Genomic DNA, 18777 nt, shown 5'->3' with positions numbered 1-18777 from the left:
ACACCGGGTTCTAGTCCCGGTCGGGGTGCCGGATTCTGTCCCGGTTGCCCCTCTTCCAGGCCAGCTCTCTGCTGTGGCCAGGGAGTGCAGTGGAGGATGGCCCAAGTCCTTGGGCCCTGCACCCCATGGGAGACCAGGAAAAGTACCTGGCTCCTGCCATCGGATCAGCGTGGTGCGCCAGCCGTGGCGGCCATTGGAGGGTGAACCAACGGCAAAAGGAAGACCTTTCTCTCTGGCTCTCTCTCTCTCACTGTCCACTCTGTAAAGAAAAAAAAAAAAGTAATCCAGAAAGAAGATAATATTAACTTAATTAACTTGTGCTTAATGGATCCACAGTGATGTTTCTTAGTTAATTAATAATTTCCTTTCCAAACATATGAGAATCATCTTCATTATTCATTTTTAAAAATTGTCAGATTTATTCATCTATAATTCCATATTTTTTTTCCCTTTTCAAAATCAGGGCAATTCTTGATTAAATCTTTTGGCAATTTTCCTATTTAAAATTTCTCAGAAATTACTTAACTGCGGGTGTGATGGTAACATTTTTTTTTAAAAGGATTTATTTATTTGAAAGGCAGAGTTACATAGAGGCAAGAGAGAGAGAGAGAGAGAATCCTTCCATCCACTGGTTCACTCCCCAGAGGGCCACAATGGCCAGAGCTGTATCGATCTGAAGCCAGGAGCCAGGAGCTTCTTCCCGTCTCCCATGTGGGTACAGGGGCCCAAGCATCTGGGCCATCTTTCTACTGCTTTCCCAGGCCACAGTAGAGAGCTGGATCAGAAATGGAACAGCCTGGACTTGAACTGGTGCCCATATGGGTTGCCAGCACTGCAGGCAGCAGCTTTACCCCCTGTGCCACAGTGCCAACCCTGTGATGGTAACATTTTTTCAGAACTCTGAGTTAGAGTTGCCTGTTGAAACTTAAATGGCTCAGGTAGATCATCAGCCCATTCTTCTTATTTTTTTTATTCATGTTGTACCTGTCTTTCTAGTAGACTGGGTTCCTTTTGTTAAAATGTATTCTTTTTTATAATATTTTCAATATAGGAAATAAAGTCTTTGCTTTCACTTTTTGGCGGTCAGTTCTTCAGCGGTCAGGAAACTTATGGAAAGGTAAGTTGAATTTTTACTAAATTAAGTGTAGTATGTTTTTAAGTAGAACCTTGGATTTGAGGAGAAGAAATGCACATCTTAGATTTGTATTTGTGTGATTATTTGTATCCATTTCTAGAGGCAATGGAATAATGTATTTTGGGAAAAATTGTGGTATTGGAAATTAATGTAGATTTACTCAAAGTTCATTTTTTATGTTAGTTTTAAATTTTAATTCAAAGTTGTACTATAATTTGTCTTTTTATCGAAAAAATGATTTCTTTGATGAAGTGTACAGGTTGAGTGTCCCTCATGTGAAAAGCTCAGGATCAAAGTGTTTCAGATTTCAGATTTTTTTTTAATTTTGGAATACTTGCATATACATAATGAGATATCATAATGAGGTATCTTGGGGATGGAACCCAAGTCTAAACACAGAATTTATTTATGCTTCACATGCACTTTATACACATAGCTTGAAGATAACTTTATGTAGTATTTTTAGTGACCTTTATTTTGCTGTGACTCATTATAGGAGGTCAGGTGTGGAGTCTTCCACTTGTGACATCATGTAAGCGCTCAAAAGATTTTGGATTTTGGAGCATTTCAGATTTCAGATTTTTGAATTAGGGATGCTCAACCTGAATTTAGATACAAATTTAGAATTTCTCTGGATTTCAGCTTTATACTATGAATCATTTTAAACTTTGATTTTGTTATATTTGATAGTGTTGTGTAAGATTGTCAGTTTGTGAGCTTTGTATTTTCGTTTTAGCAATAGTAAGAGGAGTTTGGAAAATAAAAGTAAATCATTCAGAATTCTTCCTTTTTGACATGACATAGAATTTGAGGATATTGCCCTCCAGTCTTTTTGTGAGGTGCTTTTTCCTTCTCAGTCATACTGTTTACCACCAACTACTGCAGTCTGTCTTTGTATTTGTTCCTAGTCTTCATCACTAATATATCTGTACAATATTTTTCATCAACTGCTACTTTCATAATTTACCTGTTCTATTCAGGTGCTTTTTTATTTTTCCTAGTGAACATACTAAGGTGTCGATCTTTCTTCCTGCTTGGATTCTTTGAAGTTTTTTTTTTAAGAGTAGTATAAATATTGGAAGAAGAAAGATTGGGTAAGGCAGGGAGGATTTCTTGGGAAAGATGAGAGAATTTAAGTTAAAAGTGACCTGGTGTTGGATTTTTATTCCTGAGTGACTTTCATTTATTGAGGACAGGAAGAAAGCAGGGAGGGAGGGAGTATAATTGAGTGAGAGTTGTGAACTGAGGTCGGGGTCCTGTTAAAGTTTTGCTGTGTCCTGACAAAGGGTTTACCAGTGCCTATAATATGGAGTGTTAAGATAGGGGTTGGGAAAACCCCCACTGATGCTTTCCCTCCCCTAGACTAGATGATAAAAATCAGTGAAGTTTGTAATGTACCCTCTGACTTTCCATTAGAGTTATTTCAGGGGACCCTTTCCCTGCCTCTTAGGTAGGTACTAGAGAAGTAAGAAAGAAGAGAGATCATTTAGTAACTAAGAAATATGAGCATATTACTGGGAAGTTAAAACCAAAGTAGCTGTATTGCAAGGAATGATTCACAATGATAAAATGTTCTGAGATTATACTTGTGGTATAGTGTCAGATTGCATAAAAGGGAAATACAAAGTTAACCTTAAAATTGAAAAGGCTTGAATTTAATTTACTGATAGTTTTCATTTATAGGGTCACTTATAAAAGTGGTCTTACACTGTACTATATTATCCTAACAGATTACTTATTAAAATAATTTACTTTTATACTAGTGGAGTATTTTAAATTTTGGTTAGATTCAAATCAAGTATCCTTACATGAAAGTAACAAATAGGAATTTCTCCCTGTTGACTTCTTGAATCAAGGTGTAAGAGGGCGTCTAGTCAACTCAGGAATGTTGGATTTTGTTATTTCTTTCAGTCTCCATTTTGGATCCTTAGCATCCCTTCTGAGGATATTGCGAGAAACTTAATGAAACGGACAGTGTGTGCCAAGTAAGAGAAACTTACCATGTTCTGCATGCATCTATGCCAGACTCTTCCTAAACTTCCTTGTCCTACTGTTTTTTTGTATTGGCAGAAAGGAGAAGGGGTGGTTGTGGAGTTAGCTCAGTTTAGCTTGCAGTTACATGGGTTTGCCACTGGAGGGTGATAAGAGAAAAGAGAATTATCTGCTGAAACAAGGTGAGTCAAGTGGAGAAATGTAGAAGCACTTGTTTTAGAATAGTTTTTTTTTTTTAATTTCCATAATAAGTAGGACTGTAGTATAAAATGTAAATATTATGTTCTTGTGTAGGATAGATGATGTTATGCTTAGTTATAACTAAAATACTGAAAATCTAAAAATGCCTTTCTTATGGATCATTTGTAGTTGGATGAGCAGATTGATGAAGGGATTCTGGTTATCATATCTTGTTCTGAATTAATGTAATATCATTCATTGTATTTCTAAATTGTATTTCTAAATTTTACCATTGGCACCTCTTTTTTCCTTTGTTTTGAAACTGTATTTTCAGCTAGCATCTTAAAGATTGAGCAGTTTGCAGTATCTTTTAGTTGCCTTTTTCCCTGAACCTTTTGGTAGATTGCTAAAAATTTTTTTTAAGCTTAAATATCATATTTAATAATGCATTGCAAGCATGAGTTTATATATATATATGTATATATATAGTTTTACTAACGTGGTTAGTAATGCTTTATGGCATGCTATGTAATTTTTGTATGATTGAATTGGCTACAGCCTCATAGTTAGCATCATCCTTTTGAGAAGTAGCCACAACTGTAAATCTAGTCTCTTAAACTGAAGCTTGGTAATGAGTCTCGCTTATTAAATAAATGGAAACATCATTTAAAGAACACTATTTAAATAATTAATACTTTAGCTTAGCATATGAACATCTATGGTATTTGGATCTGAAAATTATGTCTTTTTAGGTTTAAAATAATTACTTGGAGATGGGTGTTTGGCCTAGTGGTTAAGACGCTGGTTAGGACATTCACATTTCATATTGGAGGGCTTGGCTATGACTCTTGGCTCTGGCTCCTGACTCCAGCTTCTGGCTAATGCAGACACTGTGAAAATTTGAATTTTCTGTAGCTTTTTGCCTGTTTTATTAATATGTGATTTTATTACACCATTTGTTCTAGTATTAAAAAATGTTGGCTGTAGCAGGAGTATAACCCAGAGTTAAGATGCCTACATCTGACACTGGAGTGCCTGGGTTTGATTCCCAGCTTTGGCTCTTGATTCCAGTGTAGACTAATGTAGATCCTGGGAGGCAGCAGTGATAGCTCAGGTAGCTAGGTTCTTGCCACTAACATGGGAGATCTGGATTCCTGCTTCTAGCCCCAGCATTGTGAGCATCTGTCTATCTCAAATAATTTTTTTTTAATTTTTTTTTTTGCCAGGCAGAGTTAGACAGTGAGAGAGAAACAGAGAGAAAGGTCTTCCTTCCATTGGTTCACTTGCTGGCGCTGCACCGATCCGAAGCCAGGAGCCGGGTGCTTCCTCCCAGTCTCCCATGCGGGTGCAAGGACCCAAGCTCTTTGGCCACCCTCCACTGCCCTCCCGGGCCACAGCAGAGAGCTAGACTGGAAGAGGAGCAACCGGGACTAGTATCCAGCGCCCCAACTGGGACTAGAATCTGAGGTGCTGGTGCCGCAGGCGGAGGATTAGCCAAGTGAGCCACGACACCGGCCATCAGATAAATAATTTGTAAAATATAATCATGAGAACTTGGGAAAATCCTAATCGAATTTCTCTCCTTCCTTGTAAGATTCAACTTCTCTATGTGTTTTAGACTTCAGATAAAATTTGTCTCCAGGATACATATTTGTCATTTATTGCTTAGAAGATGTATACAGTCATTATTTTTTATGGAGCAGACATAAAGAACTGGCAAATAGCTGTTATATATTACTGAATGAACTAAGTTTGTTACTGAGGTTAGTACCAATCATTTATTTCCTAGGTCTATATTTGAACTGTGGGGTCATGGAAAATCTCCCGAAGAGCTGTACAGTTCTCTTAAAAATTATCCTGTGGAGAAGATGGTGCGTAGTGAACTGTGATTTTATATATGCTTATCTACATACTTGTAGAAAAACTAAGTATCAAAAGATTTATATGCTTTTATTTTACAGATTCCATTTCTGCATTCTGATTCTACATATAAAATAAAGATTCACACATTTAATAAAACATTGACACAGGAAGAAAAAGTCAAACGAATAGATGTAAGTGAATTTTAAAGCCCCTCTATAGAATTATTGTAGTTCAGCCATTAGTGATACGTAAGACACTAGACATAAGACACTAGACAAGCCGTAAGACTCTTTTAAGTACTTGTTTTATACATACTGTACTGAGTGCTTTTTGTATTTTATGCTATTTAATGCTGACAGCAGACTTATAAAATAGATGTTGATAAGCCCTGCTTTTCCTTGTAGATTTCTATAAAACATTAGAATTACTCTTTTTTTTAAAGGCACTTGAATTTCTGCCATTTGAAGGAAAAGTGAATTTGAAGAAGCCACAGCATGTATTTTCTATTTTGGAGGATTATGGCTTGGACCCAAACTGTATCCCTGAGAATCCACATAATATTTATTTTGGTAGATGGGTGAGCAAGTATTCTTTGTATCTACCTCAGTTTGTTTTCTTTAAAAGCTCAGTGTTTTGGCCTTTGTATTTGACTCTTTATATTTAGAACTTTAGGGCAGATGAACAGTTAGAACTACTATGTGGATTAAAATTGGTGATAAATACGTGAATCTGGTCCCCCTCCCCCCCCCCCCCCCCCGCCCTAGACTCCTATGAAGTGCAAGAGACTGGTTAGATACAGAGCTCAGGGGAAGAAGGCACATTAAAGCAAGACTTGCCAGAAAATCTGAATTGTTTTAAATAAAGGCAGAGCACTGTGATAGTTGATGGATCTTGTTTGTGAAGCTCCATATTAGGACTTCCATCTTACGAATGACATTACTGTAGAGCAGTTCTTCCCACTTCCCAGCAGCTGTCATGGGTAAGAGGAGGCTGAGACTTACGTCACAGGTTATTGTTATTAGGAGAAAAAGCAAAGCTTAATTAACACCAACCCTGGAACGATTGCATTCAGGTTCAATTCATACTTGGTTTGAAAAGACAAAGTAAATGGGAAGGCATTAAGAAATAAAATTTATCTGTCTATAACTACTTGAATCACATTATTTTTAAGGAACAAATTTAGAGCCTATGAAATTTAGAGTAAATGAAAAGTTCTCAGCAGCAAGTACTATGGTTTTACTGTGAATGATTATCTTAAATTTGTTCTGTATGGTGATACTAATTTAAAAAAAAATCTCTGCTCTAGATTGCAGATGGACAGAGAGAGCTTATTGAGTCATATAGTGTCAAAAAGAGACACTTTATTGGAAATACAAGCATGGATGCTGGGTTATCATTCATCATGGCTAACCATGGAAAAGTGAAAGAAAATGATATTGTCTTTGATCCATTTGTTGGAACAGGTATTTTTATTTTACTGTTGAGCTATTGAAAGTAGGTTACCGCCAGCGCCGTGGCTCACTAGGCTAATCCTCCGCCTTGCGGCGCCAGCACACTGGGTTCTAGTCCCGGTCGGGGCGCCGGATTCTGTCCCAGTTGCTCCTCTTCCAGGCCAGCTCTCTGCTGTGGCCAGGGAGTGCAGTGGAGGATAGCCCAAGTCCTTGGGCCCTGCACCCCACGGGAGACCAGGAGAAGCACCTGGCTCCTGCCATCGGATCAGCGCGGTGCGCTGGCCGCAGTGCGCCGGCCGCGGCGGCCATTGGAGGGTGAACCAATGGCAAAGGAAGACCTTTCTCTCTGTCTCTCTCACTGTCCATTCTGCCTGTCAAAAAAAAAAAAAAAAAAAAAGTAGGTTACCTATTTGTGTTAATGAAAGCCATGCTGTTTTTACTAAAAGATTTAATGGACAGAATAATCTTCAGTTGTCACTGGATAATGGCTAGGAGACAGACAACCACATCGTGTGGAATGGCCGGTATTTAACCATTCCATCATTTCAGACACGTGCTGATATAATTTTATGTGTTTTATTCCAAATGAACCAGTGGGGATAAACATCTGTCTAATATTTTTTATAGCAGAAAAACTTGTAATACTACACATTGTATAAATGTTGTAAAGCTATCCAATTTATTTAAATAGAAAAATTCTTGGAGGGGAGAAATATCTGAAAGATAAGGTTAAAAAAGCTCATCTTCTTTAAATTGATAAATGTATATTTAGACAGAGAAAAAAATGGATCTTTGATTTGGTTTGTGGAGGTTTGTAAGTAAGTGTGGAAATAGGAAGAGTGATTATCAGTGATCTGGAACCTGGGTGCTGTGGCCATGACCTGGGTTCTGTATGCATTTAGTAGCTAAATCCTTATAATTTACGGTGTGGTCATCTGAAAACTCCAAGTTTACTTCCTCTGATTCTAGGAAGACTTTTTCTTGCTTTAGCTCATTTTTCTTGTTTTGCCCATACCCAGTGAATACTCGGAGGTAGGTTTGTTTGGTTCAACCCATTGTGGTTCAGTTTGTGGCAGTGTCTATCCCATAGCTATCTTCCCAACGAGCAGTGTTAATGCAGAGCTAACATACTAGGCTGTGCACTCTAACGCTGCTGCCTAATTTCTTACAACTAAAATAGAGACACATTTAAAAAAATCATCTTAGAGAAGTTATGGTACAGGGACAGCTTAAGTGACCCTGGTGAGCTTTGCACTGTGTAAGTGTGAGAGGATTCAGACTCGGTCCAGCTCTAAGCTCATGCTCTAATCTACTCTCATAGAGCTGCCTTTCTTTGCTGTAGGATCTGCCAGCCAGCTATTACTGCATAAGCTAGCTTAAGGAGTCTAACAGTGTAGGATTAGGAAGAAATAGTGTCAGGTCAAAAGGTTGCTCACTGATGGAATAATTTTTTTCTGTTTATTGCTGTTGAGGTAACTAGTGAGTCTCTTCTCACACTCTACTGGTATCTCCATATATCTCAGCCCCAACATATCTGTTCATTTCTTTCTTATCTTCATTGTTCTAAGTACCTCCCCTTGACATTTTAAACTGTTTAGTATAAACAATACTAAGCTTATGGAAAAGTCACAAGAATAAAATGAAACAAAAAATCCCACATGTTATTAATTTAGCTTCAGTTGTTGATAGTCTTTGATCTCATATCCTTTATCATTTGTTCTATTTGTGTTTATTTTTGTGACCTTTTTCTTGAGTCATTTGAAAGTTGCATCCATCAGATCTCTTTATCGCAAATACTTCAGTATAGATTAAAGAATAAGAATATATTCTTTTACATAACCATAGTACAGTTTTCAGTGTTAGTAAGTATAGTATTCATATAATAATTTAATATTCATATTTCAGTTTTTTTAATTGGCCCAATAATATTCTTTAATAGCATCTGTTTTCCTTTCTGATCCAGGATAGAGTACTGTATTTTTTTGTTAATATCTTTTATCTCTTTAGTTTGGAATAGCCAAAACTTTTTTTTCTTAAGTGAAATTTTCACTTTAAAGAATACCATCTCTCTTCTCATTTTTTAAAAATTCCATGTTTATTTATTTTCACTTTATTTGAAAAGCAAAGAGAGATCTTCCATCTGCTGCTGGTTCACTACTCAGATGTCTGTAGCATCCAGTGCTGGGCCAAGCCAAAGCTAGGAGCCTGGAGTTACATTTGGGTCTTCAGCGTGGGTGGCAGGGACCCAAATACTTGAGCCATCATCTGTTGCCTTAGCAGGAAGCTGAACCAGAAGTGGAGGGACTGGGATTCCACCAGCTCTACAGTAAAGGATGAGGGCGTTCTTAGAGGCATCTTAACTGCTGCACTGAACACCAGTCCCTTTCCTCCCTTTTAAAAATCCAGAGTGTTCTTCATTTGGAGTTTATTGATATTTCCTCATGGTTATATGTCAATGGTGCATTCCTTGGTTAGATTATGGCATCAGTAATTTTGTGTGCTTCTCAGGGTATAACCCCAAATAGTGACTCTTTGCCTCATTGGTAATATTAATTTTGATCAGCCAGTCACAGTTGTGCTTGATTTTTCCACTCCGTATTACTGCCCCCCTGCTTGTAGTATTGAGCAGTATGTGAAGAGATACATCATGGCCACATAAACACTGCTCCTTATCCAAATACCCCCATCACTTCTGTTAGATTGTCAGGTTTAGTATGCGTTAATGCTTCTTGTTTGAACCAGTCTTTGCTTTGCTGACCACAGAGTGATGATTTTCCAACTTTAGTACTCCCCTATTCATTATCCTATCGTAAGCGAGGACCCTGTCCTTTCCATGTTTCTATCTATTTATTATTAACATGAACTAGTGAATTCCCACTGCCTTCACTTCATGTATATAATTCATTACATTCCTTAACTAGTTTGTTTTCCAGATTGTCCTGGATCTTCCCAATGATAGCCCCTTCACACTGAATTACCTTTGTAACCTGCTCTCATCTTTTTTTTCTGTTTTCCTCCAATATTTTCTCACTCATCTTCTGCCTTCCCCAGCCCTGGTATGATTCATTCTTCAGGGGTGTCTTGTTTCTTTTAGATGGTATTAGAAACCAAAATCTAGATTCTGGACTCTTTCAGTGGATAAACTAGGAAATACGTATGTGTATGTTACCCGTCAAAGTTGTGAATATGCTTCTGTGTGACCACAAATCAAAACCTCCATCAGAAGCAGTCACCACAGAAAGTTATTTGCAGCAAATAAGTAGACCCTGGGATCATTTCCAAATCAAATCCATGGTTCTCCAAGCAAAGGGAGGTAGGTATTGTTTATCTTAGGGGAAATAAGTATACAAGGGGGGAAATACTTATCATCACATGTGGAGATAGGCAAAAGCTCATGCGGGCAGACTTTGGAAACATGCCTGGACATGTGTTACATGATGTGGTAATAGAGCTTGAGCTCCTCCGGAGCAGAGGTCTTGGCACTAAAGTTACGGACAGGTTCATCTTAGACATTCACACATGCTCATTGTCCTGGCTGTGGTCATGGTATTTTTTTTTTAAAAGATATATTACTTTATTTGAAAGTCAGAGTTAAACAGAGAAAGGAGGAGAGGGAGAAGGAGAAGGAGAAGAGAGAGAGAGAGAAAGAGAAAGAGAGAAAGAGAGAGAAAGAAAAGAGGTCTTCAATCCACTGCTTCATTCCCTAAATGGCTGCAATGGCTGGAGTTGTGCCAATCCAAAGCAGGAGGCTGGAACTTCTTCCGGATCTCCCACTAGGGTGCGGGGGCTCAAGTACTTGGGCCATCTTCTACTGCTTTCCCAGGCCTTTAGCAGAGAGCTGGATCAGAAGTGGAGCAGCCGGGACTCAAACCAGAGCCCACATGGGATGCCGGCACTGCAGGTGGCGGTTTAACCCGCTACGCCAAAGTGCTAGCCCCAGTTCATGGTTGTTTTCTAGCTAGGTTCTTGGGTCCCTTGAAGTCACCTCTTCTATCTAGGTTGAAAAGCCAATTTTTAATGAAATGTTACTCTTCTGTCTGATTATTCCTCAAACTCTTTTGTTACATGGATCACCAATACACGTGTATAATTCCTACATACTGTCTGTGTGTACATATACATACATATTTTAGAAATTGTGAATTTGCATGTAATACTATAAGTTCTGGTGTATTCTTACAGAGTTCTTTCTTGCTTTATCTCCATTCCACATTTATGTGCACCTTCTTGCACAGTGAGAAATTTGGGTTCCTGTCATTATCAGCCCATTTGCTCTTTTTTGTTCATTCCTATAATATATATAAAACAGCTTCAAAATTGCTTGGTGTGTGCCACTAAAAATTTAATCAAAAGAATTCAGTTTTGTTTTCAGTTCTCCACCCAATCTAATCAGCAATAAAGTCAAATACAGTTTGAATATTCTTTATCTGACATGCTTGGGATCAGAAATGTTTCAGATTTTAGAGCTTTTGAGATTTGGAATATTAACATAGACTCTACTGGTTTAGCATCCCTAATGTGAAAATCTGAGAACCCAAGTCCTCTAAAATCCAAACTTTTTGAACATTGTGTCAGCAAAACTTTTGACTTGGTAGATTTCAGATTTTGCATTGCTTCTTTGCCTCCTTCATTTCAAATTCAGCTGTTGAGGCTTCTTATGATCCAATTTGCCCTCACATTTAGGTTTCTTCCACTCCCTCCATTCCTTATTGATTTGCTTTTATTTTTAAAAATGAAAAATATTTGTTTTTGGAAGTCAGAATTAAACAGGAAGGTATACTTGGGAAGCACCATTCCTTTTCATGTCCTTCCATCCTGCTTCTCCCATCTCTTACAGGTGGCCAACTTCACTGTTCTCTAGGTTTTCCTAATAATGAGCACACATGTATATTTTCTTATTTCTGTTTCTTTCACACACAAAGATAGCACACTGTATATATTCTTAACTTTGTTTTTCACTTAATAATATTCCAGGAAAATCAGTTCAACTGTATTGTTTTCATTCTTTTTTTTTTTTACAGTTATACCCCATAGGCATATGTGCTATAATTTATTGTCTCTCCAGTAGTATTTGGACATTATTAGTTTCTATTATTTTGCAGTTACAGATAATGCTTGCAATGAATAACCTTTGTAATTTTAGGAAGAAAACTCTAGGGTAAATTCTTTGAAGTAGCATTGCTGGGTAGAAGAATATACACGGATCTAGTGTTGTTAGATACTGCCAAATTCTCCATTATGCCATTTTGTATTCCTGCCGGCAATATAGGAGAGTCCCTGTTGTCCAAATATTGTACCAGTAGACTATATTATTAAGCTTTTGAAGTTTAAAGAAATTTGGGGAAAATAGTGCCTCGATTTTGTTTTGTTATAGATAATGTTTATCAACTTTATATTTTAAAGGCTATCTTTATAACTTTTTTTAATTATTTATTTATTTTTTTTTTTTTTTGACAGGCAGAGTGGACAGTGAGAGAGAGACAGAGAGAAAGGTCTTCCTTTGCCGTTGGTTCACCCTCCAATGGCCGCCATGGCCGGCGCGCTGCGGCCGGCGCACCGCGCGATCTGGTGGCAGGAGCCAGGAGCCAGGTGCTTTTTCCTGGTCTCCCATGGGGTGCAGGGCCCAAGTACCTGGGCCATCCTCCACTGCACTCCCTGGCCACAGCAGAGAGCTGGCCTGGAAGAGGGGCAACCGGGACAGAATCCGGCGCCCCAACCGGGACTAGAACCCGGTGTGCCAGCGCCGCTAGGCGGAGGATTAGCCTAGTGAGCTGTGGCGCCAGCCTTATCTTTATAACTTTTTGAATTGTTTTTCATTTCTTTTGCCCAATTTTCTATAGGATTTGTAGTGCCCCCTCCCTTTTTAAAAGATTTATTTATTTACTTGAAAGGCAGAGTGACAGAGAAAGAGGCAGAGATAGAGAGAGAGACAGAAACAGGCCTTGTATCTTTCGGGTCACTCCCCAAATGCCTGAAAAGAGAGAAGGAGAGAGAGAGAAAGAGAGAGAGAGAAAGAAAGAGAAAGGCCTTGTATCTATTGGGTCACTCCCCAAATGCCTGCAATAGCCAGGGTTGGAGTAGGCTGAAGCCAGGAGCTAGGAACTCCATCCAACTCTGCTCCATGGGTGGCAGCAACCCATCATCCACTGCCTTCTCAGGCACATTAGCAGGAAGCTGGATTGGAAGCACAGCAGCCAGGACTCAAACCAGCACTCCAATATAGGATGCCTGCATTGCAAGCCATGGCTTAACACATTATACCACAATTCCGGTCCCTCCCCCTTTAGTTATGTATATTTTTTATTTTTTAAAGATTTATTTATCTGAGTTACACAGAGAGAAAGAGAAACAAGGATATCTTCTAATTGCTGGTTCAGTAACCAGATGGCCACAACTACTGGGACTGGGCCAGGCTGAAGCCAGGAGCCAGGAGCCTCTCCCAGGTATACCATGTGGGTGGCAGGGGCCCAAATACTTGGGCCATCTTTTGCTGAGTTTCCCAGGCCATTGGCAGAGAGCTGGGTTGGAGGGGGAACAGTTGAGACTTGAACTGGCCCCCATATGGGATGCCGGCGTCGCAGGCAGTGGGTTAACCCACTATACTATGACTCCAGCCCCAGGTTTTATTTTGTTTTCCTTTTTGTTCCTTTTTTTCTTTAAGGATCCTTTGCAAGTTAAGGACATTAGTCCCCTGCCTCCCACTGTGATGGATATTGCAAATAATTCCTCCTAGGTTGGCTTTTTGCTATTCAAAAGTTTTCCTTATGCTCAATTTGGAGGAATTCAATCATGTTCTCTTCTATGTTTGTAGTTTTATTCTTTAACTTCTACCTGTCTGATCCATGTGTAGTTTATTCACATATATGATGTGAATTTATATATATAAAATGGTTAATGTAAAAAAGAGACATATACATACATATATCAGATCATAGAGTTTTCAGTATCTGTGCAAATTTCCTTCCCTTGATGTAGATGAGCCTGGATATATAATGAAATGCTAACTTCACAGAAGTCAGGGTGTATTGAACACGTGGGTTTGGTGAGGGACACCTTGTTTACTACTGCAGCTCCTTGCAGTAGATCATTTTATATAGGACAATTAATGAGAAATTGGAGGAGGATCTTTGCAAATTTGCTGCCCAATTACATATACATTTTCATAATTTGTTTTTGTGATATAAGCAAAGCTTTAGGATATCCGTCAGGTTCTGATACTTTTTTGAAATAATCATAACCAGTAATTGCTGTTTGTATTTCTCTCTTGGGCATTTTCTCTCATGGATGGGTAGTCCCTTCTGAAGGATTGGAAAAATAGGCCACCCTGTGCCCTCATGGCTGTAGGTTTTTACAAAGCATTTGACAATTTTTTTCTTTCAGCTTCCTTTTTTAGTATTAATTCAAGCACTTGACTGTGATGTGTTTTTTTTTTTAAAAGATTTGTTTATTCTTTTGAGAGGCAGAGTTACAGAGAGAGGTAGAGACAGAAAGAGAGAGAGAGAGAGAGAGAGAGAGGGGACCTCATCCTTTGTTCACTTTCCAAATGGCCTCAATGACTAGGGCTGGGTTAGGTGGAAGCCAGGAGCCAGGACGTTCTTCCAGTCTCCCATGTGGGTGCAGGGACCCTAGCACTTAGCCCATCCTCTACTGCTTTCCCAGGCTGTTAGCAGGGGGCTGGATCAGAAGCGGAGCAGCTGGGACTCAAACCAGTACCCATATGGGATGCCAGCACTACAGGCGGAGGCTTAACCCGTTATGCCACGGCACTGACCCGACTACAGTGTAAATTGAAGGTAAGTTATGGGACCAGTGCTGTGGTGTAGTGGGTAAATCTGCCGCCTGCAGGGCTGGCATCCATATGAACACTGCTTTGAGTCCCAGCTGCTCCACTTCCGATCCATTCTCTGTTATGGCTTGGGAAAGCAGTAGAACATGGCCCAACTGCTTGAGCCCTTGCACCCACATGGGAGACCTAGAAGAAGCTCCTGGCTCCTGGCTCAGCTCTGGCCATTGTGGCCATTTGGGGAGTGAACCAACAGATGGAAGACTTCTGTCTCTCTGCCTCTGCCTCTCTGTAACTCTGCCTTTCAAATAAAAACAATCTTTAAAAAAATATATATAAGTTATCTCAAAAGTGAAGGGGATGGGCCAGTGCTGTGGTGCTGTGGGTTAAAGCCCCAGTTTGAAGTGCCAGCATCCCATATAGGTCCCGGTTCCAGTCCCGGCTGCTCCACTTCTGATCTAGTTCCCTACTAATGTGCCTGAGAAAGCAGTGGATGATGGCCCAAGTGCTAGGGCCCCTGCATCCTTGTGGGGGACCCAGAAAAAGCTCCTGGCTTCGACCTTGCTCAGCTCTGGTCATTGCAGTCATTTGGGGAGTGAACCAGAGGATGGAAGACTTCTCTCTCTGTCTCTGCCTCTCTCTGTGACTAAGCCTTTCAAATAAATAAAAATAAATTAAAAAAAAAAAAGAAAAAATAAAGGGTAGATGGGGAAAAGGGAGAGGGAAGGGAGGAGAAAGGCATTATCTTCGTGTTCTCAGAACTGTATATATGAATTGTATTGAACTAAGAATTAAAAGAAAAAAAATTAAAAGTTAAGTATAACTAATCCCTTTTCCATTTTAAAAGTATAAAATGGAAATGTATTTTGTTTTCCAAGTGTAACACCCACTGACTACATGTTTCTGTGATTTTTCTCAAGGACGTAGAGTAGGGTAGAAAGGCCTCTGGGAAACTGAAAGGAGAGAATTCCTTCTGCCCAGATACTTTTCCTTTTTCTTTCAAAGTTTGCTTCTGGTGTTTATGACATTGGGAGCTGTAGAAACACTTTCTGGTTTCTTTTTTTTTTTTTTTGCTTTTTTTTTATTTTTTATTTTTTTTTGACAGGCAGAGTTAGACAGTGAGAGAGAGAGACAGAGAGAAAGGTCTTCCTTCCGTTGGTTCATCCCCACAAATGGCCACTATGGCTGGCGCGCTACGCCGATCAGAAGCCAGGAGCCAGGTGCTTCCTCCTGATCTCCCATGCGGGTGTAGGGCCCAAGCACTTGGGCCATCCTCCACTGCCTTCCCAGGCCACAGCAGAGAACTGACTGGAAGAGGAGCAACTGGGACAGAATCTGGTGCCCTGACCGGGACTAGAACCCGGGGCACTGGCACCGCAGGTGGAGGATTAGCCTAGTGAGCCTCGGCACTGGCCGTCACTTTCTGTTTTAACAAATATGTCAATTCTCATTTTATTTAGACATTTAAAAAATTGTATATTACCATTTTTCTAAAAAGTTGATACATACCATTGGCTAAGCTCTCAGTAGTTAGGAGATACTATTATTCTGGTATGTGCATGGCCAAAAGATGGTCTGCATGAATATATCAAACACCTATCCTGGTGTAATCCTGCCTACGATAAGCAAAATTTGTGAATGTTGTACAGCTGTTATTACCTGAGAGTATAGCTTTGCTAATACAATTTATTTAGTAACAAGTTTTTCTTTTGTTTATTTGGTAAGCTAATGTATGTTTAATTCTATTGTTGCTGACCTCAAAGGGGTAGTATATATAATGAAAAGAGCACATAAAGTGAGGTTTAATCTTTACCAGTTACTCTGTGACATGGGACAAGATTCTTAGCTTGCCTGGATCTCAGTTCCATCATTTTCAGAATGGTCATGGTGGTAAATCGTGAGGATTAAGTGAGGTAATATATGCATGAGCTATTCCTAGGGAGCTGCTAGAACATGGTGTGCAGTGAACTGTAATTGTCATTGTTAATTTTGAGTTATTACTTTTTCAAGAACTTAGATGTCTTTCTGGTGAAAGATGATGAATACAGTTAATATTGTATGGTGATGAAGAATGTGAACGTGAACTCATTTTCTGATCTCTCCTTTGGCTAATTTCCAAGTTATTCATAATTTGCAGCTGTGGTCAAATTATGGCAGCAGGCAAAGAAGTTGAGGCTTAAAATTGCAAACATCATTCCTGTTTATAATTAAAATTGGCACAACTGTATGCAGATTGCTATAGATAGCACAGAATTCTGCAGCCATGGCTCTCATTCTTTTTTCATCCTGCTTTAAAATGAGTCAGCTTGTCCAGTAATGAGAAGGCACCGAGGAGATGAGTGTGTTCACCTTGTCCTCACCTACCTGAAGGTGCCCCATAGATGAAAGGAGCATTGATACTTCCGAAATTTTGTCATTGCACAAAGATAGACATAGGAGCCTGGTGTTGGAAAGCTGATTATCCTAGTTCTGGGAGGAGATGATGGGGAGAAAAGAGAAAGGAGAGTGGGTGGTGGATCCCTCCACGTCTGCGTAGTCGTCTCCACTTCCCATTTTTTCCACACCTCTTCCTATTCCCCTTTTTCTTGAGTCTCATGGTTTTAGTAGGATTTGTGTGTTTGCTCATATTTGTAGTTTAATATTGAAATAGAATTCTTTTTTTTTTGTTTAGAACAGGATAACATACATGCAACATATATTCCTATTTTCTTCCTTTTCTCTCAGCAAAACCAAAGCCCAGTCTCTCATTTTCTCATATTTGCAGATTTTTCCTACTTAGCTTTCTGAAGATGAATATCATGATTAATTTTTATACCATAGAATAAATTCTATTTATTGCTCTGTTCTTTTGCCTGTTAGATAGTACCCTCCCTAACCTTAAAGTGGTTCCATTTAAGTGATGAGAAATTGAAACACAGAGTTTTGAGATCACATAATGTGCTATTATTTGCCTTTTCAGCACTTCACCCTTCTATTTAATATCCCTCATCCACCAAATAGATTCCAAGAAAACACCAGCTGAAGTATTGCTAAATGCAAAAAATGCTTCCATCCAATCCAAAATGCAGCTAAGTGACAAGTAATGATTACCCAGTGACCAGTTCAGAGAAGTTAATATATTATGATTTTACTTTAAACAATTAAAAGCATAAAAGGCACAGAGTGAACTAACAGATGCAGTCTAACAGATTATTCATCTCCTTTCAGCAGTGTACTGTAAATTGGGTCTTCTCAAAACTCACTCTAACCAAATGGATAAGGTTCTGTTTAAGGAAGCACAGGAAAGCTTTTCTGTTTCCTTGACAACTAGTTCTTCTAGGTGAGTATCTGCCTCGACTGGCAGAATTGAAGCAATTCCTTGTGATTTGGGTGAAGTGATTTTCTGAGTATTCCAAGTCCTCACGTGCACTGCCTTTCTTAAACGTGGACTGTTCTGTTTCCAGAGAATCATGAGGTCCTTTTTACTGCACTTCTTACATAAACGCTTTTGTAGTTAGTATGAGAGGACTGAGGATTTGGTTTTTGCTCTACTGTTAGGCCTCCAATTCTCTTCCTCACAAGGTCTTTATAAAAATTAGTCATTTTCATGAAAAACATTGTTTTTAAGTACCTTACCAGCCTGTGTTTCAAGTGGCTGTGGGAGGAACACCTTTCATTTGTAATCTTGACCCTCTGTTGGCTTTTACCCATCTTAATTCTACACGTTGCATTTCAGAAGGATATCATGGAGAAAGCCCTACTTTCAAACTGCATATTTTGTAGTCCAAGAGTAGCTTTCTGATTTCAGCTTGACTGACAGATCATTTTACCATGTAACTATTTAGACAAGTACCCAGGCAAGTATTTTAATTTGAATTTTTAAAAAAAGTGACATTTAATGAAAAGTACAATTATTAAAAATTCATTTAACCCTGTGAATTTTTTCTTAAAATTTAAAAATACTATTTTAAAATTACTATGATTTTCGTAAATCTTTATTAGGATTTTTCTTCATATGTGAGCTGGTTCCATCTGTCATATATCTTATTCTAGTCAAATTGTGTTGGGGCAATTTGGTCTTACATTGATTACAGCACTAATTATACAGAAAAATAATATTGCTTTAGTGTATGTTAGTGGTTAGTCAGAACTTTATAGTTTAAAGCAAGAGGTACTTTCTTGATTTGTTACATGAGTAACTGTTAAAATAGAATATAATTTAGGATGTAATTTAGCTTTTTAAATTAACTGACATTTTAACTTTTATAAATATTAATGTCTCATGTATTAATTGTGCCTTTTTAGTTGTTTGAAATTGTCTTCAATGAGAATAGAGCCCAATGGTCAGAATTTATTTATTGCCAGTTCTTTGTATAAACAGCTTAGTATGTTCA

The 18777-nt window shown here is 38.8% G+C and overlaps 1 protein-coding gene across 5 annotated transcripts in view; it reads left to right on the top strand.

Annotated features, from left to right (window-relative positions):
- The window catches only part of TRMT11 (tRNA methyltransferase 11), a 59173-nt gene that overhangs the window by 9345 nt on the left and 31051 nt on the right, over positions 1 to 18777 (top strand). For 2 of the 5 annotated variants that reach the window (XR_016233766.1, XR_016233767.1), the window contains exons 2-8: positions 1052 to 1117; positions 3047 to 3120; positions 5097 to 5178; positions 5269 to 5361; positions 5613 to 5747; positions 6477 to 6633; positions 17612 to 17723. Coding sequence is in view for 3 of the 5 variants with exons in the window: in XM_089332738.1 (XP_089188864.1) it covers positions 1052 to 1117; positions 3047 to 3120; positions 5097 to 5178; positions 5269 to 5361; positions 5613 to 5747; positions 6477 to 6633; positions 17612 to 17723; positions 18120 to 18177 (777 nt within the window). In the remaining 2 variants the exon portion in view is untranslated. Of the gene's footprint in view, positions 1 to 1051; positions 1118 to 3046; positions 3121 to 5096; positions 5179 to 5268; positions 5362 to 5612; positions 5748 to 6476; positions 6634 to 17611; positions 17724 to 18119; positions 18246 to 18777 lie in introns of those variants that run through there. The other 3 variants (XM_008263465.5, XM_008263466.5, XM_089332738.1) reach the window with 2 other exon arrangements.

The sequence above is a fragment of the Oryctolagus cuniculus genome, chromosome 5, assembly GCF_051225735.1.
Source record: "Oryctolagus cuniculus isolate XC-2025 breed Fujian yellow rabbit chromosome 5, ASM5122573v1, whole genome shotgun sequence".
NCBI classification, from domain to species: Eukaryota; Metazoa; Chordata; class Mammalia; order Lagomorpha; family Leporidae; genus Oryctolagus; species Oryctolagus cuniculus.
The sequence above is the reverse complement of the archived record's forward strand: the minus strand, read 5'-3'. Positions and strand labels throughout refer to the sequence as shown.